The sequence below is a fragment of the Rhinolophus hipposideros genome (assembly GCF_964194185.1).
Source record: "Rhinolophus hipposideros genome assembly, chromosome: 2".
Classification (NCBI taxonomy): domain Eukaryota; kingdom Metazoa; phylum Chordata; class Mammalia; order Chiroptera; family Rhinolophidae; genus Rhinolophus; species Rhinolophus hipposideros.
In genome coordinates this window covers 57,938,577-57,963,131 of record NC_138048.1, presented here as the reverse complement: position 1 = coordinate 57,963,131, position 24,555 = coordinate 57,938,577, and the positions used below count along the sequence as shown (strand labels likewise).

The 24,555-nt window shown below is 38.1% G+C and overlaps 1 protein-coding gene across 1 annotated transcript in view; it reads left to right on the top strand.

Moving 5' to 3' along the window:
* TPRG1 (tumor protein p63 regulated 1) overlaps positions 1 to 24,555 on the top strand; it is a gene marked incomplete at both ends in the record, with an annotated part of 109,927 nt that overhangs the window by 32,682 nt on the left and 52,690 nt on the right. The window contains one exon of the mRNA XM_081069312.1: positions 6,070 to 6,246. Within this exon, the coding sequence (XP_080925438.1) occupies positions 6,070 to 6,246 (177 nt within the window). The remainder of the gene's footprint in view (positions 1 to 6,069; positions 6,247 to 24,555) is intronic.

Here is a 24,555-nt window from a genome sequence, read left to right as displayed (position 1 = left end):
GTGTGTGTCTGTGTGTGTGTCTGTGTGTGTGTGTGTGTGAGATAGAGAAAAATCTTCTTTTGGGAGGAAAATAATTTCAAAACCACAAACTGATTTGACATAGCCTTAATAGAGCAACTGAAAGTATTGTTAGACATAGATAGGGCTAAGGCCACTGGGAAGGCATCTGGGATGGTTTGAGTAACTGGGTGGCGGTTCTGGAAACTTGTTCAGGCAAGTACTGCCTGTCATTGCTAGTTCGCTGTTGCCCTCTGCTGGCGAAACTGTTGTCATCCCAGGAAACTGAAAATCTCATAGAACTCCTAGGTTCCCTCAAATATTGGGGGAAACAGGTCCCTTCCCTATCAAATAGGGAAATGACTCTAAAATGAGGAACAGTGGTGGTGAGAGGAGATGTGGCAAATCCTTTGCCAAGAGAGACAGGTTTTCACAACTGAGGGAATGAATCTTATGGTTCTAGTTTTTTATTCCATGCTCTACTCACTTGCTAAGACCCAGCTGGCTCTCTGGCTCTGTACTGAGCACATTGAGGGGACTCAGATAGGACTAAGGCACTGTCTCTACATCAAATGTTGAAGGAATGATAGGACAAGCACAGAAATCACTGTAATACAGATAATATTTTGACTAGAGCCACAACTGAGGTACTGATAAAGGCTTGTGTGTATTTAAAGGAAAAGAAAAATAACATCCACTTGGGGGTGAGGGCAGTGAGGGTAAGACTCCATGAAAAAGATAACATTTAAAATGGGAATTTGAAGGATGGGTAAAATTTATTATATCTTTTTAATGTCTTTTATCAATAAAGAGGGATATAGTTATTGTAAAAATAAATAAATAAACTCTGGCTAATAAAAGCATGAAAATAAATAAAAGTCACTTGAAATCCCACCACTCAGAAACAATGTGTTAATGTTTTTTATCTATGTGGTAGTATTTGTTGTTGTTACAAAATTGGACATGATGGTAACATTTTCTTTTTTTTTAATTGGAGAATATTGGAGAACAGTGTGTTTTTCCAGGATGTCAAGTCATTGTTTTTCAATCTAGTTGTGGGGGGGCGCAGCTCAGCTCCAAATCAAGTCATTGTTGCACTGCTCACTGCCCCATGTGGGACTCGAACCGGCGACCTTGGTATTATGAGTACCGCGCTCTAACCACGAAGCCCACCGGCCACCCACTGGGGGCTCAGCTCCAAGCTCAAGCCGTTGTTTTCAATCCAGTTGTGAAGGATGCAATTCACTAGCCCATATGGGAATCAAACCAGCCGCCTTGTTGTTAAGAGCTTGTGCTCTAACCAACTGAGCCATCCGGCCGCCCTGATGGTAACATTTTATATCCTGTTCTTTCTCACTATTATGGCATGGACATTTTCCTGATGTTACTGATTATTTTTTGAAAATGTGCTATTTTATGGGGAACAATTTCGCTGTATATACCTGAGGATAAAATTCCCCAAGCCGCATGAGCCAAGGTTATAAGGATTGTTCAATTTTTATTAATTCATTTCAAAAATATTTTTTGAACACCTGCAATCTTGAAGACACAATGCTGACTGACTCTGTCTTTGTGGAGTTCCCAGTAAGGAGAGGAGACAGACATTACTTAGATGATCGTAGAAATAACTGTAAAATTATATCTGGGATAAGCATAATGAAGGAGAAATGTGAGGTGCTGTAGAAGTGTATATTAGAACGAAGAGATGAAGTAACGGAAGTCTGGGAAAGCTTGCCCAAGTAAATCATCATTGAGCACACCACCACAGGAGTTAACTAGGTAAAAAAAACATCAGGAAGAACATTGTTAGCAGAGGGAACAGCATGTTCACAAGCCCTTTAGTAGGAATGAGCATGGTGAATACAAGAAACGGAAAGAAAATCAAGGAGAATGGAGTGAAGAGAATTGGCCTGTAATGAGGTTGTAGAAGTAGGTGGAGCCTAACCCTGCATAGCCTCTTAGACCAAGGGAAAAAATTTTGTCATTTTTTCATAAGAATGCTGGAGAACTGTTGACATGTTTTAAGCCAGAGTGGGGAGGTGAAGACCAGACTTGTTTTTTCGAAAGACTTGTTTTTCATCGCAGTACGGTAAAGAGGTTGGAAGGGAACCAAAGCAGATGTAGGTAGGTAAATCAGGTCTAGGTGACTAGGAGCCCAAACCTAGTGAGAGGGTGATTGTAATAATCCAGACAGGAGATGAGACAAGACCGGATCAGTATAGTGACGGTGAAGATGGAGAGAGGTGGGTAGTTTTGAGAGATATTTTGGCAGTAAAATATCTAGAACTTCGTATGTGAGGTGAGGAAAGAGATGAATCCAGAATGACTCCTACATCTCCAGCTTGCATACCTAGGTGGAAGGAGGGTTGTTCCCCAAGACAGGAAACACTGTATGAGGAGAAGGACTAGTTGTTGTTTTGAGGAGAGGGTTCCCAGAGAGAACAGCTCTAGGAGCGATCAGTGATACATGTCATCACCTCAGCTCCTTCCAGAGGTGGGTTTTACGACGTGTTCACATCATACTGAAGGGTCCTCTCTTTGGAGGCAAGTGGGACTGGGGAGACAGCCATGACTATGGCTAGGTTTGGTCTCTCGGTACCTGTTTCAGGTCCCTGCACTACTGGTTGCCAGCTGTAAATCACTGGGCACGTCATTTTAAGGGACTCTGGACCTCAGTTACCTTGTCTTTAAAATGAGGACGATGACATCTAGTCCAAAGGGTTGTTGTGAGGATTAAATGTAAGCATTGATATTCAAGGGCTTTGTAAACCTGCAAGAGCTGTACAAACACAATGTATTATTGTTATTTCTACTCCTATATTTGTTCTGGATATTATCACCAATCAAACTTTAATTATATTAATATTAGGAATATGAAATTCGATGTTTTCTCCATGAATGCTTTGGGGGGGGGAGGAGTGATTGAAATCTAAATAACTAAAAACACCACTTCAGAGCTAGAGATAATGGCCCCAATTTATAAGCCTGCACGTTTACGAATTCAGACTTCCCTAACATGTAAATTATGCAGAGTCTGTGTCACAGCACAGCACTCTCTGTTCCTAAAAAGAATTCTCTTTTCCCCCAAATCCTTTACCTTGTAAAATAAATCTCATTATGGAGTGCTGACATTTTCAGTAAAACCATTCAACCAAAAACTACGTTTTTTGTTTTTTTTTTCAGACTAAATACAAGTCTGGTTTATTAGGTAGCAGCTTATAACTTGCTGCTAAGTAGATGCAATCCATTTAGAGAAATTTACGTAGATACCTGTAAGACATTTCAGAGTCCTCTTCTCTTTCTGACTAAGACTGAGAGTGTTAAACAGATCATCAAGAATTCCCTCCGTCTCTCACTAGAGTAGGAGTTGAGTATCACAATGTTGTTGGAGTGGATGGATACCTTAGAAACAAGCTTTAAACCAGAGCTCTCGGACTTACCACTAACTCTACCAGCATATATTAGCTGAGTGAGTTTTGATGTGACTTTCTTCAAACGGTTGTGGAGAGATGTAATACTTATAAATACATAATGGTCAGCATATAGTAGGACCTTCATCAATGATCTCATCCTTCTTCCTTCTTCTGCTTCTTCTTCTTTCTTTCTTGTCCGTTTTTCTCTCCTTCTTGTCTCCAGTTTCCTCCTCCCATTGATTTAACTCCTAACTTCGTTTTGTTTGTCTATGTTAAGATTATACTGAGGAATGGCATATATTTGGGTTACCCAAAATTACTTAGTGACTTAGGTCCCTGCCAGTGACGATAATGGCTAATTAACAAAACACTGTTTGAGAATCATGTCTTTTAATCCTCTCTCCAGACTGATGAGATGAGATGAGTACTAGTATTGTCTCCATTTTACAAATAAGGGATTTGAGACAAAGACAGGTTAAATGTCTGATCTTACAGAGTTAGTAAGTAAGAGCATTGGAAGTTTCCACCCCTACCTTCAATCAGCCCATAGGCCTCCAAAATGATTATCACTGGCGTTCATTTATTAACTCTACAGATATTTATCTAGCGTAGTCTATTTAACAGGAATTGCATAGAATGTGTAGCCGAACAGACACAGTCGGCCCTCATGGAATAACACACACACACACACACACACACACACACACACGCACACACACAGATGATACTCTGCCTGTACTTGCTGGCATTGCCCTACCTTCTGTACTTTGGTGTTCACTCTGATCTGTGGTACCTGTTACTAACATTTTACATATAATCCCGCCTTGCAAACAGTGATAAGTACCACAAAGGGCAAAGGATCAGGATGCTTTGAGAAACTATGATAGGCAGCCAAGTTTATATAGAAATTTATGAAATCCTCTTTGGATGAGGCATTTGGACCATGACTTGGAAAGTGAGTTTTCTCCGCCTTCTGAGAGATGATGTTGGGCAGAGGCCAGACCATACAGGGACCTATAATCTAGTTAGGTAACTTGGATTTGACCCTCAGATCAAAAAGAAGCTATTTAATAAAGGGAACAGGGGGTGATATAATTCCCCCTGTTAAAATATAATTCATATTTGGATGAATTATATGGATGGAAATGGGGTGCCCATACTATCTTTGCATTAGATTGATTCTGGGGATTCAGAATTAATCTAGTAGTGGGGCTTCAGATACCAATCAGTCACAAATCATCTTTTCAGTCTCTTGGGGAAGACAACACATGTACTAAGAAAATTCTAATAAAAGTCACGAAGCGGTATGTACTAAAGTCTATAGTAAACAGACAGCAAAAGTTCTGTGAGTAAGAGGAATTATAGATCATATTTACTTTCTTTTAACCAGAAACCATTGTTTTTGTTCTCTCTACTGGAGAGATTTTTTTTTTAAATTAAATTTATTGGGGTGACAATTGTTAGTAAATTTACATAGATTTCAGGTGTACAATTCTGTATTACATCGTCTATAAATCCCATTGTGTGTTCACCACCCAGAGTCAGTTCTCCTTCCATCACCATATATTTGATCCCCTTTACCCTCATCACCCACCCCCGACCCCCTTACCCTCTGGTAACCACTAAATTATTGTCTGTGTCTATGAGTTTTTGTTTCTCATTTGTTTGTCTTGTTCTTTTTGGTTTATATACCACATATCAGTGAAATCATAGGGTTCTCTGCTTTTTCTGTCTGACTTATTTCACTTAGCATTATACTCTCAAGATCCATCCATGTTGTCACAAATGCTCCTATATCATATTTCCTTAACGCCGAATAGTATTCCATTGTATATATGTACCACAACTTCTTTATCCATTCATCTATCGAAGGACATTTTGGTTGTTTCCATGTCTTGGTCACCGTAAACAAAGCTGCAATGAACATTGGCGTACACGTGTCTCTATAGAGAAATGCTTTTATTACTGGAGAGATTTTTAACTCTCAGAATTTTTCATTGCATGCCCGGAAATGCTCTTAAGTCTGGAAAAATAAATAAATAAATTCAGTAAACATTTATCTAGTGTCTAGTTTGCCCTTGGCTCATCAGAATCCCGCTCCATTTATTTCACTCTACTTCTACCACGAGGATATGACAGGATGAGCTTGAAATAGTGATGGTTCGGGGATCAGTGGACCTATGTTCAAGTATCCATTTTATCTCCAGCTAGCAATATGACCTTTGGAGATGAGCATAAACTAGTACATAGTGAGTAAAGTTTGTGGTGCAGATAGTGTTAGAACAAAGAGGTGTTTTTGGTGTCTTTGGAGGAAGATATGTTCCCTGAAAGCTTCCTAGAGAACTGGGAAGATATGGAGAAGCAAGAATCAGTTGATTCCAACATGACATAAACTTGCTATTCCCCCAATGGATCCATTGGTAGTCATCTCTGAGCTCTGTGGCCATAAAACATTTCCCTGTGAACTTCCACCTTCCCTCCTACTTTGGTCATGAAGACAGACTGAGAGAGAGGAGGTGGTATTTCTCAGCCCCTTTTTCTTCTGAGTGATCAAACCTCACCATCCTCTGTGTTAGTAGAGATGTTTCAGTGAATGCCATTCTCTTTACCTTGGAAAGATCAAGCCATCAACTTTTCTTCTCTGTGATGATTCTTCCAGGATAGACCACTGGAACAATGAGAAGGAGAGGATTTTGCTGGTCACAGACAAGACTCTCATGATCTGCAAATATGACTTCATCATGCTCAGCTGTGTGCAGTTGCAGCACATTCCCCTGACTGCTGTTCATCGCATCAGCCTGGGCAAGTTTGCCTTCCCGGGTATGTCACTGGACAAGTAAGTGTAATGTCTTAGATGTGGGGAAGTGGTGCAGTGGGGCCAGGGTATTCAAGGACAATTACAAAGTTTAGTTCAGTGCTGTAATCTGGGAGAACCCAGAGGAGAAAATGGAAGCAGCAACAGTGGAATTCATTAAGCAATATTGAGTTCTACTCACTCTATGCCATACTCCAGGGATAACATTTTCAGTAAATTTGTACTTTAATATGAGGACCTGACCAGCAAATAGTTAAATATAAGGTAGGATCATGGAGGAAAGGTTCTCAACCAATTTGTGTGGCAGAGAATTAGCAAGGCTTTCCTGGAGAAGCACTTGAGCCCACATTTGATGTTGCGTAGGAGTTAGTCAAAGAAGGAGAACAAAAGTTCAAGAACATTCCAAGCAGAAGGAACAGCACAGTCAAAGGAGTGGAGGTGGGAAAAAGTGTAATGCTTTTGGGAATTAAAATTATTCTGTAAAGCTCAATGGGCAGAATCCATGATGGCTAATAGCTCTTCTTAAAAGAAGTCTCCTTAGGTTCTTCCCTGGAAACTCAGTGAAGGGGACGTCAACCTTCTTAGAGATGTTGACATTTACCTGGAGAACTGGTGAGGTCTACAGAGGAGGGTTGCTGAACTGAGTAAGTTCTTGTTATGGTCTCAGAAAGAGATGTTTAGATCTAACATTTTAGATCTAAGCCATAAAGCCAGCAATCTTCATCTGACATCTGAGTGTGATCTGCTCCCATTGAACTGTAAGTTCTTTCAAGGCAGGTACATTTCTCTCCTCCTCTTCTGTGCTCCTCCTCCTCCTCCTCCTCTTCCTCCTCCTCCTCCTCCTCCTTTTTTTTTCTTTCCTATAAGCACTTGGCATCTGCATTGGGCCTGGCACATAGTAAAAACTGAAAAATCTTTGTAAAATACTGAAAACAGCAGAGCTCGATTAAGTGATTGACTTTCCTTACATAAAGCATTCTGTATCAGAAACTTTTTTTTATTTACTCTTTTTTTAGATGCAAGAAGGGTTCAGTTGAGTAAGTTCACTAACTATGAACTAGTGAGGTTTTCCAATAATGGATACACATCATAAACACATATAAATAACATGGAAAATGTTTTCAGGAAATATTTCTTCAACCTCAGATTTTCTGTTCTCCAGAATTATCTCTGTAGGTGATAGTCAGCAGTTTTATTTTGTTTTTGTTTTTTTTTAATAAATAGTCTACAAATACATACAGAATAGAAATGTCTTTAAATGTATATATGTGTTTGTACACATTTGTAAGTATACACACACACATACACACATTATCACAAATTATTTTACCCACTAGGTACACATGTCATAAACTGTCCTGCTTCAAGTTATTTTACCCAGTTATATACCTTGGAGACTTTATTATGTAATCATATATAGATCAACCTCAGTCTCTCTTTTTCTAGAGAATTTTATTAAAATATAACTAACATATAATACAGTATTACGTTTCAGGGGTACACCACAGTTATCCAACATTTGTATACCTAAAGTAGTTGTCACTATGATAAGCCCAGAAACCATCTGACACAGTAACACACTATCACAATATTATTGACTATATTTCTCATGCTGTACATTACATCCCCATGACTTATTTGTTTTATACCTGGAAATTTGGATCTCTTATTTCTTTTCCCATTTCCACCTCTTTTAAATTTATCAATTACAGTTGACATTCAATATTATTTTATATTAATCCCAGGTGTACAGCATAGTGGTTAGACATTTATATAAGAAGCGATCCCTCTGACTAATCTAGTACCCATCTAGCACTATACATAGCTATTACTATGCCACTGACTATATTCCCTATGCTTTACTTTACATTCCCATGACTGTCTTGTAACTTCCAATCTGTACTTTTTAATCCCTTCACCTTTTTTGCCCTGCCCCCTAACCCCTCCTAGATATCAATCACCCCAACAAATCTACTACCTATCTGACACCATACGTAGTTATTACAATATTATTGACTGTATCCCTCATGCTAAACCCTACATCCCCATAACTATTTTGTAACAACTAATTTGTACTTCTTAATCCCTTGCCCTTTTCTCACTCACAACCCCAACCCCCCTATCATCTGGCAACCCTCAGAATGTTCTCTGTATCTATGAGTTTGTTTCTGTTTTGTTTATCAATTTTTTTCTTAGGTTCCACATATAAGCAAAATCACATTATGTCCATCTTGTATACTGCATTCAGCATAACACCCTCCAGGTCCGTTCATGTCACCAAGGTGGCAAGAACCCATTCCCTTCCATGGCCAGGCAATATTTCATTGCATGAAGGTATGACAATTGAGTTTGGAACTTATTGCAACATTTTTTTTTATATCAGAGGGATTATTCATTATGAATTTGGACAAACAGTTAACCAAGTTTACTATTTGGAAGTGCAAAAAGGCTGTGTGAAAAAGTTAGACGAAAATGACTTAAACTTTTCGCCACAAATTCATGGCTCTTGTATCATGACAATGCAGGAGCTTACGTGACACTGTGAGGGAATTTTTAGCCAGTAAACAAATAAGTGTATTGGAACACCCTCCCTATTCACCTGATCTGTTCCCCAATGATTTCTTTCTTTACCTGAACATAAAGGAAATATTGAAAGGAAAACATTTTGATGACATTCAGGACATCAAGTGTAATACAACCACAACTCTGATGGTCATTGCAGAAAAAGAGTTCCAAAATTGCTTTGAAGGGTGGACTAGGCACTGGAGTCGGTGCATAGCTTCCCATGGGAAGTACGTCGAAGGTGACCATAGTGACATTCAGCAATGAGGTGTGTAGCACTTTTTCTAGGATGAGTTCGTGAACTTAATTTTCTGACCTCATATATATGTACCACCTCCTCTTTATCCATTCTTCCATCAACAGACACTCAGGCTGCCTCCACACCTTGGCCATTGTAAACAGTGCTGCAATGAACATATGGATGCACATGTCCCCTTAAGTAGCATTTTGGGTTTCATTGAATAAATACCTTGAAGTAGGACCGCTGGGTCTTTCTTTGTTTCTTGTTATAGCCCTTGTTTTAAAGTCTATTTTGTCTGGTATAAATATTGCTACCCCAGCTTTTTTTGTTTGTTTGTTTGTTTCCATTATCATTATCATGAAATATCTTTTTCCATCCCTTTAGTTTCTGCCTGTGTGTGTCTTTCAATCTGAAGTGAGTCTTTTATAGGCAGCATATGTAAGCGTCTTGTTTTCTTATCCATTGAGTCCTCCTATGTCTTTTGATTGGAGCATTTAATCCATTTGCAATGAAACTAATTTTTGATAAATATGTAGCTATTGCCATTTTATTATTCATAATTTTGATTTTATTTTTCCGTCATAAAGGAGTTCTTCTAACATTCCTTGTAATACTGGTTTGGTGATGATGAACTCCGTTAGCTTTTTCTTGTCTGGGAAGCCCTTTATCTGTCCTTCGAGTCTAAATGATAACTTTGCTGGGTAGAGTAATCTTGGTTGTAGATCCTTGCTTTTCATCACTTTGGATATTTTGTGCCAGTCCCTTCTGGCCTGCAAAGTTTCTGTTGAGAAATCAGCTAACAGTCTCATGGGAGCTCACTTGAAAGTAACTAATTGATTTTCTCTTGCTGCTTTTAAAATTCTCTCTTTGTCTTTAACCTTTGGCATTTTAATTTTGATCTGCCTTGGTGTGGGCCTCTTTGGGTTCATCTTGTTTTGGGACTCTCTGAGCTTCCTGGACTTGTATGTCTATTTCCTTCACCAGATTAGGAAGTTTTCAGTCATTATTTCCTCAAATAGGTTCTCAAACCCTTGCTTCTTCTCCTTTCCTTCTGGTACCACTATGATGCTAATGTTATGCTTGATGTTGTCCCAGAGATATCTTAAACTACTCTCATTTTTTTGGATTCTTTTTTCTTTTTCCTGTTCTGATAGGGTGTTTTATGCTACTTTGTCTTCCAATTGAAGGGAATTGTTCAAATCTAAACAGCAAGAAATTGGTGTGGTTAAGATTAGTCATAGCTTTAACTTTATTCTTGTTTCTCATAGAAACCTAGTCTTCCCCTGGTTCCCTCACTTTTCTGGGAGGCTATAGATACAACAGGATTATGAAAATTGATTTTTAATTAAAATCTGGGAATGAATCCAATTATGATAGAGAGAAGTTTCCAGGGTCTTCTTCTGTATTTTCCATTACACTCCATTTATCTGTTTATTAAAGTACAAAATGGCTTTAATTTTTATAACGTTTATTTATGTTTTAATATCTGGTAGAGTTACTCCCCTCTTATTCATCTTTTTTTGGAATTTATTTTTATTTTTCCAGCAACTCACCAATTTTTTTAAAAATCATATTTTTATTAGAATATTAAAATATTATTATCAACATTACAAGCCTAAGATAAACATATTTAGTCATGGTGTATTATCATTTTTATACATTTATAGATTCAGTTTTCTAATATTTTATTAAAGAGTTTTGTGTTCTTTTTCATTCTTTCGTAATGTCTTTGTCAGGTTTTGGTATTTGGGTTATCCTGGTCTCAAAACATGTTGGAAAGTGTTCTCTCCTCTTTTATTTTCTAAAATGATTTTACTTCTGGATGGTGTTATCTATTCCTTGAATGTATGACAGAATTTACAAGGAAAATCTTCTAGGCCTGACATATCTTTGTGGGATAGTTTTTGGTAATAAAGTTATTTTTTTAAAAAATAAATAGCGGTTACTCATACTTTTTATTTGATTTTGTGTTCATTTTGGTTGATTTCTCAAGGACTTTACTAAACTCATTGAATTTGTATTTGAAAGCATGAAGTTGTTAATATTCCATTATTTTCCCTTTAATGTCTATAAGATATTTCGTGAAATATTTTTCTTTCCTGATATTGGAGACCTGCATTCTCTCTGTTTTTTGTTGTTGATTAAGTTACCAATTTTGTTGGTTTTAACAAGAACAGCCTTTTCACTTTGCTAATTTTCACAATTGTCTGATTTCTATTTAGTTAATTTCTGCTCCTTTCTTTATATTTTTCCCTTTCCTCTACTTACTTTTGGTTTACTTCCCCCTTTTTTCTCTCTCTTTTCTTTGTTTTTTAACTTCTTAATTTAGAACCCAGGGACATCAATTTGAGGCCTTTCTTCTTTTCTAATACTATCATTTAAAGCTAAACAATTTCTTCTAAGTATTGCTTCACTGCATCTCACAGATTTGATATGTTGTGCTTCTATTATCATTTGTTATAAATGTTTTCTAGTTTTTTCTGTGATTTCTTCTTTGATCCTTTCATACTTTAGAAGTGTATCTGCAAATTTCCAAATATTTCAAATTTTTCTACATATTTTAATATTACTGAATTTTGAGTTAGTTCATGTACTGTTTTTGATTTTAATCCTTGTAAATATATTGAGACTTGTTTTACTGATTGAGCTTTAGTGTATCTTTGTGAATGTACCACCTGTGTTTGAAAAAAAAAGTTGTGTATAGTTTTCTACAAATTTCAATTAGTTCATGGTGTTTGATAGTGTTATTTAGATTATCTGTGTGGGTTTTCTTTTTTTTTTTCACTTTTTTGACTTACATTATTTTGAAAACAGAGTCCCAGAAAGCAGTTTCCAGGCTCTCGGCCTCACGTGGAAAGGTGCTGGCTCGGGTAGTAGATCCATCAGCTGTAACTAGTTGGCCATCAGCTGTAACCAGTTAGCCTTTGGCCACTGATATAACTGCCATGGCTGAGCTAGCAAGCGCGGATTGAAGTTAGCAAGGGGTTGATTGGTGGGTTGGTTGGCAGAGAAGCCGATGGCGGATTGCAGCTAGCAAGTGGGGTTGGTTGGTTGTTTGGCAGAGAAGTGGACAGCAGATTGTAGATCCTGTGGCTCCTGCTTCCTATATCTCCAACCCAGCCGCCAGCAAGAAAATAATGGTATGATTCCCCTATCCATGGCTCCGATGGTATTCCTGTTTTGGTCTCGCCATATCCTGCGTTCTTATGCGGGGAGTGGGACCAGAGACCCCCTGACAATTATGAATGCTGATGTTGTCTCCTTTGATGTAAGGACATTTATAGATGTTGTATCATTATTTTAGATTATAATCTTTTTCATTATAAAGTTTCTTCCTTTAATACCTTGCCTGTTTTTGATCTTGCCTGTTGAATATTATAAAACTTACATTTTTCTTTGAGTGTTCTTTATATATCTTTGCTTTTTTTAACTTTAAATTGTTCTGAGTCTCTTTGTTTTTTGATGTATTTTTGTATATAGATATAATTGAATTTTATTTGTGATCCAACTGAGGAGTCTTTTCTTTTAATTGGTAAGATTAACCTATTTACACATATTAATACAACAGCTATTATCTTAGTTCTCATTTTGCATTATTATATTTTTAAAAATATGTTATATTTTCTGTATTTCCTTTGTTTTCCATTGAGTATACTTTTTTTTTTCCATTGAGTATACTTTTCTTTCAACAAGAAGGTTTATCGTCTGTCTTTTTCTATTGGCAATTCTAGTTGTAACTTAACATAGTATTCTTAATCCTATCATTTTTGAATATTATCTTTTGACTCCCTAATATAAACCATTTATATTAGCAACCCACTTTTTAAATCTTTATTTCAAACTTCTCTATCATTAATTTTTTAAAGTAACTTATAATTACCACTATTAGTCACTTCAGTGGTTACTTGTTTAAATAATATGCTTCCACTAGATGTACCATCTTAAATAGTGTATATTACACTTCCATTCTAAAATATAAGGAATCTGCCTATTCATACTATTCCCACATTCTCTTATCCTTCCCTTCTTTCGTTAGTTTTACCAGAGAAATTTCATTTTTTATGTCATATTTTATTTTATTTCCCATGAGGCACCCAATTATTACCACAGACAGTTGATGCAATTCCAGCCCTCCTAATTAACTTGTGTGGCTTTATCCACATTTGCATTCTGCAGTTAGAATGAGAAAACTTGTGCCAGCAACTGGCGTGCTGTTAAACATTAAAGGGCTTTTTCTGGGCCCCTGGAGGTGGGAGTAGTGTGGTGAAGGTTTTCTTTTCATTCTTCTTTCTTTCTTTTTTTTTTTTTTCCTCTTATGTTCTGTTCAATTTTTTTTAGTAAACTTTCCTAGTTAGAGTTCTGGACTATGAGTAGAGTCCTGGGTTAGAGTTCTGGACTATGAGTAGAGTACCAAGTTTACAACTGTTAACTTTGTTTCCTCATCTAGCAAAGGGCCATTCATATTAATTGTCATTCTGTTTTCATTAATTGTCAATCTTTATTGTAAGGTTTTATTGTAAGGCTCTAATGAGATAGTTTGAAAGCACTTTGTAATATGCCTTATAGATATCAGGTGTTAACAAGTTCTGATTTTTCTCCCAGATAAAAGCTTTTGTTAATAGGGAACTAAGTAGATTAATTTGATTGTTATCTTTATTTTCAAGTCATTTAGCCCTTCTTGGTTGGGCATTAAGTCACTATTATAAGGTCAGAGGTCAGGCAGCAGCAAGCAGAAAAAGGAGGAAGAGGCAAGGGAAAATCAGCTGCTAAATAATTATAAGCTGACTCCAGAGGAAAGCCTGGATAGAGTCTGAGCAAATTCCTTTGTGATAAGAAAATACAATGATTTAACATTAGCACCCGCCAGATGTAGGGGTAATGCTGACACTGTTTATCAGTAGCTTTTACCTCTGTGCCATTTGACCTTCAAAACCCAAGAATAAGTAGGGCTGATGGACTACCGTGTTTTGCCATGTACAGTGCACGCTTTTTGGCCTAAAGTTGTGAGGAAACAATAAAGATGCACATTATACATGGATAGTACTAATTCCATATCTATGTAAATGTTTTTAAATCTTTTATTTATGCTTATGAGTTACAAGTGCAATAATACATAAATGCTACAATTCATTCATAATACAAAATACAAGTACCTAAATACGCACAAATACAACTTTGAATTAAAAATTAAAATGAAAGATTTTTTTATCTGAAACTTTGGGCCAAAAACATGAGTGCACATTATACACAGAAGCACATTATACATGGCAAAATACGGTATATGTTAGAAATGAAACAAGTGAAACCGAAAGTGGTTCAGGGATTCAGGAGCCATCAGCTAATTAGACTAAGCTCGGTTTCAAAATCAATTCTTCCAATTCCCTGTTCAGTATTATTTTCTTGAGATAAATAATATTTTATCTCCTTCTTTCTCTCTCCTTTTGCCCCTCCCTTGTCTCCTTGTCTCGGTAATTTTGCATGGTTTTTCATCCTCTCTCCTCTTCTTTGTCTCTCTGGGTGAAGAAAACCTCTCCTGTTAATGTAGCTTCTATTTCTCTTAAGAAGCCATGAAGAGGACTGTTGGAACTTACCAGAACATGTGCCAGCGTATCCCACATACTGGTGCTTACAAAACAGAGTTGTTTTGTTTTATTCACTGTTTGTCTTTGGCTTAATGTGAAGGGAGAGGGCGATGGCAAGAGACAACTAAAGTCTGTGGATCATTTATTTATGAGATGAAGGTAGATTCTCTTTGGATTAGAGTATTCCCCAGAGACAAAACCAGGAAATGGTAAAAGGCCTGGTTTATCCTCCAGGGTAACTAGTTGCTAGTACATATCTTTTGTTATCCTTCCTTATCTGAGATGGGAACCCTAAATCTTATTTCTATCATAATTGGATTCATTCCCAGATTTTAATTAAAAATCAATGTTCATAATCCTGTTGTATCTATAACCTCTCAGAAAAGTGAGGGAGCCAGGGGAAGACTAGGCTTCTATGAGAAATAAGCATAAAGTTAAAGCTATGACTAATCTTAACCACACCAATTTCTTGCTGTTTAAATTTGAACAATTCCCTTCAATTCTTGGGCTCTCAGTTTCCAATATATAAAATGTCAGTAATAAAAATCCCTGCCAGGTATAACTCATAGGTCCTTGCAGATTTGAATGATGGATATGAAAGTGTTTTATAAAATTGTAAAATGCTAAAATAAAGTAAGTTGTCACTTAAAGAGTTCTAAAAATCCATATTTTGTCAACCTGTCAACTCTCCGTTTTTTAAAATTTATGTCTATCTATCTATCTATATATATATTTATGTCTATATTTCTATATATCTATATCTATCTATATTTGTGTGTATATATATATTTGTGTATCTATATATTGTGTGTATTATCTATCTATCTATCTATCTATCTATCTATCTATATATATATATGTATAATAGATAATGGTGAGGAAACTGTGACTGAGGAATCAAGTGAGTTGTATGTAATCATAAAAATAGATGGTGGTGAGGTCTGAACCATGAGATCCTCTGATTTCAAATCCTCCCTTTGTCATGCACCTAATTCCTATTAGTCCTCAAATTCATTGTAATTTTTGAGGGTCAATGGGCCCCCTCTCTTTGCCTCTGTTCCTACCTGAACTCTGTGATGAGATGGTAGAGTGTGGACAGTCGTAAGCTTAGAGAGAAGGTTTTGAAGTCAGGCTGCCTGGGAACCCGTCCTAGATAGGCTTCCGAGTGACATGAAGCAGTCACATCACAATGCTTGTTTTGCCTTCCCATTAGTAAACTGGACAGGGTAACAGTATCTCGTTAGTCTGTGTTGAAGATTAAATGAGATAGTATATAAAAAATACCTAGAAAAATATCTGGTATATAGTAAAACACTTAAAGGATGCAAGATTTTGTAACAAGTTTGGTAGAAAGACACTAGTTCACAGGGATCTGCGTTTTGACACACTTTCCTGATACACGTTTCCTTCCTTTGCTGAATCTCTCAGTTTCCTCCTTTATAAAATCTTTAAGGTTTTATTTTGTTTGTTTTTGTTTGTTTGTTTGGTCCTGAAACCCTGTGCTTTTGTGGTACTACTTTATTGGTGTAACATTTCCCAAAAGTCATGCATCTTTGAGGGCTAAATGATTTTACCTAATCAGTTACTCCTGTGAAAAATGTCTCTAAAGAGCTTCTCTGCTGGAAAATATCGTAGTCACATTGATATGCCAACAAAAGCTGAGCGGGAAGGTCAGGCCAAGAAATGTCTTGCTGCAAGAGTAGGCGTCGCACATTTATCACTCTATGCAGTTTAAAATATACATTCTGCTAAAGATAAGGAATAAGCAATGCTGCAAAAGTAAGGCTCAGGAAACTGCTTGTGGTGGTCACTAGCACTCATCCTCTTTGTAAGAGATGCTGGTGAAGGCAAGAGCCAGGAGCCGCACCTCCACCTCTCCCCCACCCCTTGACTTCCCACCAGAACCCAGAGGGCAGGACAAGGGCATCCCAGACATTCCTCCATTATCTCAGCCTTGCTCCCTCGTCCAAAGGCCAACGAGCTGCCCCTTGCCCCCAGAGTTCTAATTTGGCCTCTGTTCCTCAGACAAGAGCTTCAAAGGGCCTCTGCTCTGCATTGGTGAAACCAGCTTATGGCCCAGGCTGATTCTGCTGGCTTCGCGTCTGTCAGTACATTCTAATCACTGTTATAAGTATGGTTCTGCGGAACACCTTGTAAAATATTTTCTATTGCTCCAGCAACATCTCCTGTCTAGACGATCTAATTATGAGCACAGAGCAAACAGCTGAAGTGTATGCCGCCCCCAAGAATGGCCTAACTCCAGGAGTAGGGGTGGGAGGAGAAAGGAGGGGGTGTGGATGGCATTGGTTACGTTTTTGTTGACTTGACCAGAAAACTAGGTCCTCCAAAAGAATTCGGCTTTTAATTAAAAAGAAATGATCTGGTGGAAGCTGACATTTTGTTGTTTTGCCAAACTCAGTGGAGAATTAAAGGTACCGATTTATTTCCCTCCAATCACATCTTTTTCTTGGCTTCAAAGGTGGTTTGTGGTCTTTGCTTTAAAAAAGAAAAAGCCGCTGATTTAATAATCTACCCTCCCCACAGCACTCTGAAAATAAAAAGCAGTCCCCTAAAGGTATGTTCTATTCAAGCAGTAATTTGATTAATTGAGTAAGTCTTTTCTGAGCCCTGGCCAGGTGGCAGGCCTTGTGCATGACAAAGTGACGAGACAGTGACTTTGTCCCTGAGATGCTCACAGGAATGCAAACACACATGCACACACACACTCACACACTCACTGATGCTCTAACTAGGCTTTGGTCAGTGCTCCAGTGGGAAGACAAGTGTCATGGGCACAGGAGGAGAGAGAATTTCTAGTGGGAGGTGTGGGAAGGTCTTACGAAGAAGGTGCAGTCTGAGCAGGATTTATAGGATGAGCAGAATTGGGGCAGAGAAATAGGGAGAAGTAGTGCCATCCAAAGATATGTAGACAAATGTCCAACTTGTGTGATCACGGCCACAGCTCCTGTGGAGCTGGGACCCAGTGGTTGGGAGGGTATGGTGGAAGTTTCTAAATGGTTTTGAACAATAATAATATGAGGAGTTTGGGTTTCAGTTATATTAGGATGTGAGATGTTGAAAGTTTGTGGGGAGGAGACTGGGACAATTGGCATTTGGCTTCAGGAAGATAAGGGTGGTAACACTGTAAAAGATGGTTTAAGGGAAAAAAAATGTAGGGAGGGGTTGGCTAGGGGAGGGATTCTCTAATAGTAGAGTTGGGGAATTATAAAGACCTGAACTGAGCCAGTGGGTGAGAAAAGGAGAGCATGGGTGTGAGAAGACTTGGCTGAAGTAGAATTTCTGGCATGTGATGACTGGATTGGGTTTTCCTGATGTGGAATTTGCAGGGTGGCGGTGAACTGTGAGCCTACAAATAGAAGAGGTATATGGGGTTGCCTGATTGGCTATAGGAAAAGGTGATGGTTGGGATAAACTATTCATGCAACTGACATTTATTGAGTACTTGCCATTGCCAGTTGTTGTGCTGGGTACTGTGGTACCATTGTGCTAAAGAGAGATTTTCCCCTCGTGAAGCTCACAGTCAAGGGGACAATCAGACAGTCATCAAATAAGCATACTGATAAATATAAAATTACAGCAGTGATGCTGCTTTGAAGAAGAGAGATATGGGATGTGTGAATGATCTAGTGCCATGTAAAAACTTACCCAAAACTTAGTAGTGTACGATAAACAGTTATTATTCCTGTGTTTCTGAGTAGGGAATATGGGTGTGGCTTAGCTGGGCCCTCTGATTCAGGATCTCTCCAAAGCTTCAACCAAGGTGTCACTGGGGCTGTGGCATCTCAGAGCTCCACCAAGGAAGGATCATTTTCAAGCTCACTCACATAGCTGTAGGCAGGCTCAGGTCCTCACTGCAGGGTGGCCAGAGATATCAGTTCCCACCATGTGAGCCTGTTCCTGAGGCTACTTACAACATGACTGCTGGCTTCTATCAGAGGGAACAAGGGAGAGAGTGAGAGAGAGCAAGGGAGTTTGAGCAAGATCAAAGCCACAGTCTTTAGGTAACCTAATCTTGGAAGTGACAGCTCATCACCTCTGCCATACTGTATTCACGAGAAGCAAATTTCTAAATCCAGCTCACACTTAAGTCGAGACTATCACACAAGGCATAAATACCAGGAAGTAGACATTATTGGAGGATAGCTGAGAAGTAGCCTACCACATGAAGGATATCAGAGCATTTATTACAGGATGTAGACTTAATTTGGAGGGGGAAGATCAGGGATTCTCTGACAGGGATTCTGGAGCTGGGATTGGACAGATGAGTAAGAGTTGACAATGTGAAGGGGGTTATGGAAAGAATGTTTGGGCAAGAAGGAAGAATATGTGCAAAGGAGGGAGGGAATCAGGTATCTCTGAGGAACTGAACAAGCTAACATGGGCAACAAAATATGAATAGCCTGAGGAGGGACACTGATGTAGCGATGAGTTTTGTATTTAGATATCGATGAGCTTTGGCATTTTGGATGAGTTAGAGTAATTCTGCTTTTATCTGTCCCTTGCACTGGCATTCACTAGATTGTGAAGGAGTTCACAGTTAAAATGGAGTTTGGAAGCCTTTGCTCTAAACTGCGGGATTGTTTCTGGAACTGCTGGGAAATGGGTCTGATTCAGTGCATAAAATGAATAAAATTGCCCACTTATCTCTTAGGATAATTACTTATTATGTAAGGCGATAATGTTCATAAATCCCCCTGGGATTATTGGGGAAAGGTATTATATAAACACAAGGTTTTATCAGTGATGATGGAAAAAAGATCTGGGAATTAAAATCAGATGTGCATCTTGTTGCTATGGCATTTTATTCCAAATTATGAGACCTGTTAAATTCACATGAGTTTAGATTAAGAAGTGGAGGCAGCAGGGTATTGGGAAGTGATTGCAGTGGTTGTGGGAATGGAGAGGCTGGGGTTGGGGGTGTTGAGGAGCTCTCTTTGTAGTTTATTCACTCTAATAAAAAACACTAGCCATTGTTAATCCCAGTTAAATGAATTAACTACTTAAAAATGCAACATGGAGACTCCACTTACAGGCTGGAAGTAAGAAAACCTGAATTCTTGTGCCTATTCAGCCTTCAATTTTGGTGTGTCCTTGAAAGAAAGTTGTTTCCCATCTCAGAGCCTTAATTTACCCCCATGGAACATGAAATGGGTTAAAGAGATGATCTTAAACGTCTGCCATCTCGTGGTCCAATGATTAACGAAAATTTTACAATCTTCTTTCCAGTTTTGCTCCCATGAAATAAGAACAATAAGAACTTTTGTTAGCAGTCAAGGAGTATTACAACCTTGGACAGTATTACAACCAAGGACAGTTTTTGTTTGGGAAATTTTAACATTGGTTGCAGAACTTGAACTTCCATGAATTTGTTTTGCAGACCTAAGGGAAAGATGGACCAGGAGATGAGAAAATAGGCTAGAGTTGGTGTTTGATCCACTTTTTTCCAAGTTCAAATTATATATTCTTTTTCTTTCTGCAGTTTCTGTTCCCACCCCCAACTCTTAGTCGAAAGTCTCTGGACCTAGCTATATAGTTCACATTTTTTTAATATCATGTCATTAATTATTTATTTATTTATTCATTCATTCATTCATTCATTCATTTATTCATTCATTTATTTATTTATTAAAAACATCCAGCCAAGTATGAAGTAAGTTAAGTTCTTCACTTAGGTATGTCTGACTAGTAGATTATCCACCCAACAAAGTTTTTAGCTCACCAAAGAAGTTATATTTTTAAAAACAAAAAAACAAAGCATTTTCTTTAAGTGTAAATGAGGTGAGAGGTTATTAAACAAAGGTCCAGTCTTTTGTCATTCCTGAGAAGTAACTCCTTGACTTGTCATCCCTTCCTTCCCCAATACTCTCTCAGTAAATAAGACGATATGGCACAGTACTTTCCTCCTCATATTAATCATTATTTATGGAAATATTACTGCACTCCATAGGATTCAGAATAAGAAACCCTAGGAATAATGGAAGTCCAAGAAAAATTGACAGCACTGGATTATCCAATGGCAGAGAAGCACAGGAATATGGTGACAGTAAAGCACAGCCACCAAACAATGACAGAAGTTCAATATTAATGTACTTATTCAAAAATTTAAGTCTACAAATCTTGAAAGAAGCTATTTTGAATTTCAGCGTACATAAAAAAAATTATTTAGTATTGTTTGTATTTTGATTTATGCATGAGTAAAGAAGGCCATAATCTTTACAGTGCTTGGGTCACAAAATCTCAGTATGACTGTGAATATAAGTAAATAGTAGAACTGGTAGTAAAGGGGATCCTCTCTTTTGAAGAATGGCATCAGGCTAAAGAGTTGTGACATGACTGGCTCATCTTCTGCCACTCAGGCGAAACCAACAACGTTTACCTTCCCTGTAGAGTGTCTTCAGGCATGAATAAAAGAGACCTGATTTTCTGTATTTTCCTGTCTACATTAGAATCCTGAAAATTCTGTCTTTAAAACTTAAATTAGTCATCAAAGTAGAAGAAATGTCTGTTAAATGCAAATGGCATGAGGTAACATTCTCCTGGTTTCCTATCTAACACAATCCCTAAGTTACCAGGGGCAGCCATTTATCTAACTGAAACACTTCATGTTTTAGTCTCTCTCTTGAAGCTAAGTGTATCCATCTGACTAAGCTCTGGCCAATGAAATGTAAGCAGAAGAAATGGGAGGGCCTTCTGGGAAGACGCCTCAAAAGACAAGGAAGGACTCTTTTCTGTACCTTTTCACTTCCTGCTCCTGCCTGCAATATGGATGTAATGCTCCAGCTGCCATCATGGACCATGGATCCAAGGAGCTAACCTAGAGGTGGCAGAGGTGGGAAGTTGGAAGAAGCCTGGCTTCTGCTCCTGCACTGTTCACCTCTGATCTTCTTTTATCAAGAGAATATGTGGTTCACCTTAGTTGACATTTTTCTTTACAGGCAGCCAAACCTCATTCTAACTAACAGAGCCTAGAATTCTAGGAGAAGGGGTTCTGCCAACTCTTAAAGGTTAGGGATGATGAGGGTGGCAGTTTCATGTGGTACAATGTTCATATGGTTCATGATTCCCCAGACAGTGGTTCCAGTCTCCGATCTGTCACTTATTGGCTTTGCTTCATAACTTTTCTGAGGCTTGTGTTCTTATCTTACAAATGGGGTTAATAATATCTACCCAGTAGAGTTGTGAGGATAAATGGAAACATATGAGAGTTACCAAGCTGGTCACTGCTATAGGTGCTCCAAACCTATTAGTTTTCTTTTGTTTTCCAATTAACTCTTCCTCTATTAGGAAGGTGGCACTCTATATGTATCCTTTTAAGTGCTGCAAAATGCTAATAGATACCTAGATACTCATGAGAAGCTACTGAGTCACTGAGTGGGGCAATTAGGACTACAGGTCTTGGTTGTAGGTTTAATAGGAAAGAAGTGTTAATCATTTACTCAACTCAAGGCCTGTTAGTCACAAACGGAGAGCTGGAGCCTGTTTTCTGATGGGAATAGGAATTTGATGAATTGGTTTGAGAAAGCCTAAGCCCTAACTAATTGGAGACAGAGGACCTGTTTCTGTGAGCAGGGAAAGCACATGTGAAAATTCTCCTAGGAACAAGATGGTATCCACCAATTCCAACCAAACAGGAGGCGTGTAGAGTCAAGAGGGGTGATTCTATGAATATGCATAGAGCAGTGACCTTAAACCCAATACAAGACCACCTACAGCACCTAAGGTTATATTTTGTACCATTTGTTGATGGGTCAGAAGGCAGAGGAAGCTAGTTTTAATGCAAAACCTAACTTATAATTAAGAACATTAGGTAATTGATATTCATTGACTTTTTTAATTAAAAGTTTGGTTTAGCTATTTCATATACGGTAGTTACAGTTATTGTGTTTGCCTTGTGTTTGTTCTCCTTCATGGTAAATTGGATGTTGGTACACTCAGATCCTGGAAACTAGGTTTAATTGTAATAGTTTTAATGAGATGATCCACAAATGGAAGATAATGACCTAGTCTATTTAGGGGAAGAGAGATAAATTATATATTGGTCTCACCCTCAAACACTTGAGATCTAATTGGAACATAGGAATAGTAAACATATAGGAAACTAATTTTCACATAACACATAACATGACAAACTCTAAATGAAAAAATAGAAATAATGTAACAGGAGCACAGAGGACCCAACATGTGTTTTTGTTTGTTTGTTTTTTGGTTTGAGTTTTCTTTTTTTTCAGGCATGGGAATTATTGCTAAAGAGACAACAGACTAATAAATTTTGGTAGAAAACAGTAAGCTGCCTCATAGGCTGGGGGAAAAGTGTGTTATCAAAAGATGTGCTAATACAAAAGTGTGAAAAGTTGTTTCAGAAGTCATGATGAGTCTCCTGGAAGCGGGAAGCAGAAGGAGAGTGGAGGGAGGGAGGAGAACCTATTCACAGGCAGTGTTAAATGGCAGGATAGAGAGGTTTTATACATTTTGATTGGCTAATGGGAGTCATAAAGGTTTTAGAGCAGACCGGCTTCATGCATCTTTCCATCCCTACAGCCTGGAGCACAACACTGGTATGAGGTGGCACACTGCTGTGCACTCAAGAAATGATGAGTAAATGATTAAAGCAGGTAGTAGTACATGAGGTGGATTGGAGAACTGAGAATAGTTTGATCAGATCTTTGAGTCCATGCTGGTGAGAGGTGTTGGATGATTGAGCTAAGTGTGGAAAGGAGAGGATATTATAAGATTCTGAGTATCAACCTTTTGTGGGCAACACTGACTAATGGAGCAAAATCACTTGAGATTTGCTTAGATGGAGAGGAAGTCTGAAAACAGAATTGCCTTGGTGTTTATGAACCTCCCAACCTTAGCAAGGATCAATTTACGTCACATACTCTGATGAACTGGGCAACGGGCAAGGATTTTGTCATGCATGCTCTTGACTTTGCCTTTGGGGATCTGTGCCAAGAATGCCCTGGATTTGATCTTGGGTGTGGTGCGGTCCACTCAATCATAATGCCCTGGGAGGCGTGTTGACAAGGATGGTTGGATGGTAGGGGATTGCTGAGCTATTTCTTGGCAAATCTCTGGGAGGAGGCGTTCCCCAAATGCCTCAATCCTGTTATTTTTGAGTAATGGACGGAACCCAGGTGCCTGATTGGACAGGGCCACTCCCAATTTCTTCTAGATAAATATTTGGTTGCCAGGAGGTTATATTTAAATGAGAATACCTCCTTAGGAAGTTGTTGCCTAAGAATTCCTGCAGAGGGCAGGATCTCATCCCTGCTGGGCAATGCTTGAGAACCAGGTCAAAACTCTTGCTGGACTCACTATGTACTTAGTGTGAGGGCAACCAGTTTGAGGTTCTACAAAAATCTATTGCTCTGAATAACAAGAAAACTCATCAGTGTTAGAACTCTGCATTTCTTTTTTCTTTTAACTGGCCACCCCAACCCAGCATTTCTTTAGGGAAGTGATTCTGGTCTTTAGTGTCATAATGGCAGGATTCAGAAGCACAAATGGAATCCAAACCAGGGATTTGGCTTTAAAGAGAGAAATCAGTTCTCTGAAAAAGAGCTTAATCCTTTTTGGAATCTAAAGCACAGAGACTGGGAAGCTAGGGAATTTGGATATTTCAAAGATAGCATTCTTAACTTTCCTCTTGCTACCTGTTAATCGATTCTTAAATATTGGATTTTCAAGGCCATCAGTTGGTGTTTCTGTTCTTTCTATGGGGAGAATACTCATATTTTATGTATTTTCCTTTCATTTGCACTGAATGAGAGTATTAGGATTCAGTAATTAAATCTTATAACTGTTTTTTGGATGATCTGTCTTTAGAAATAACCCAGTTAGCGTCTCTCTCTCTCTCTTTTTTTTTTTTTTTTTTTTTTTTTTTAGGAAAAATAACACAGAACAAAACACAAATAAAAACACACA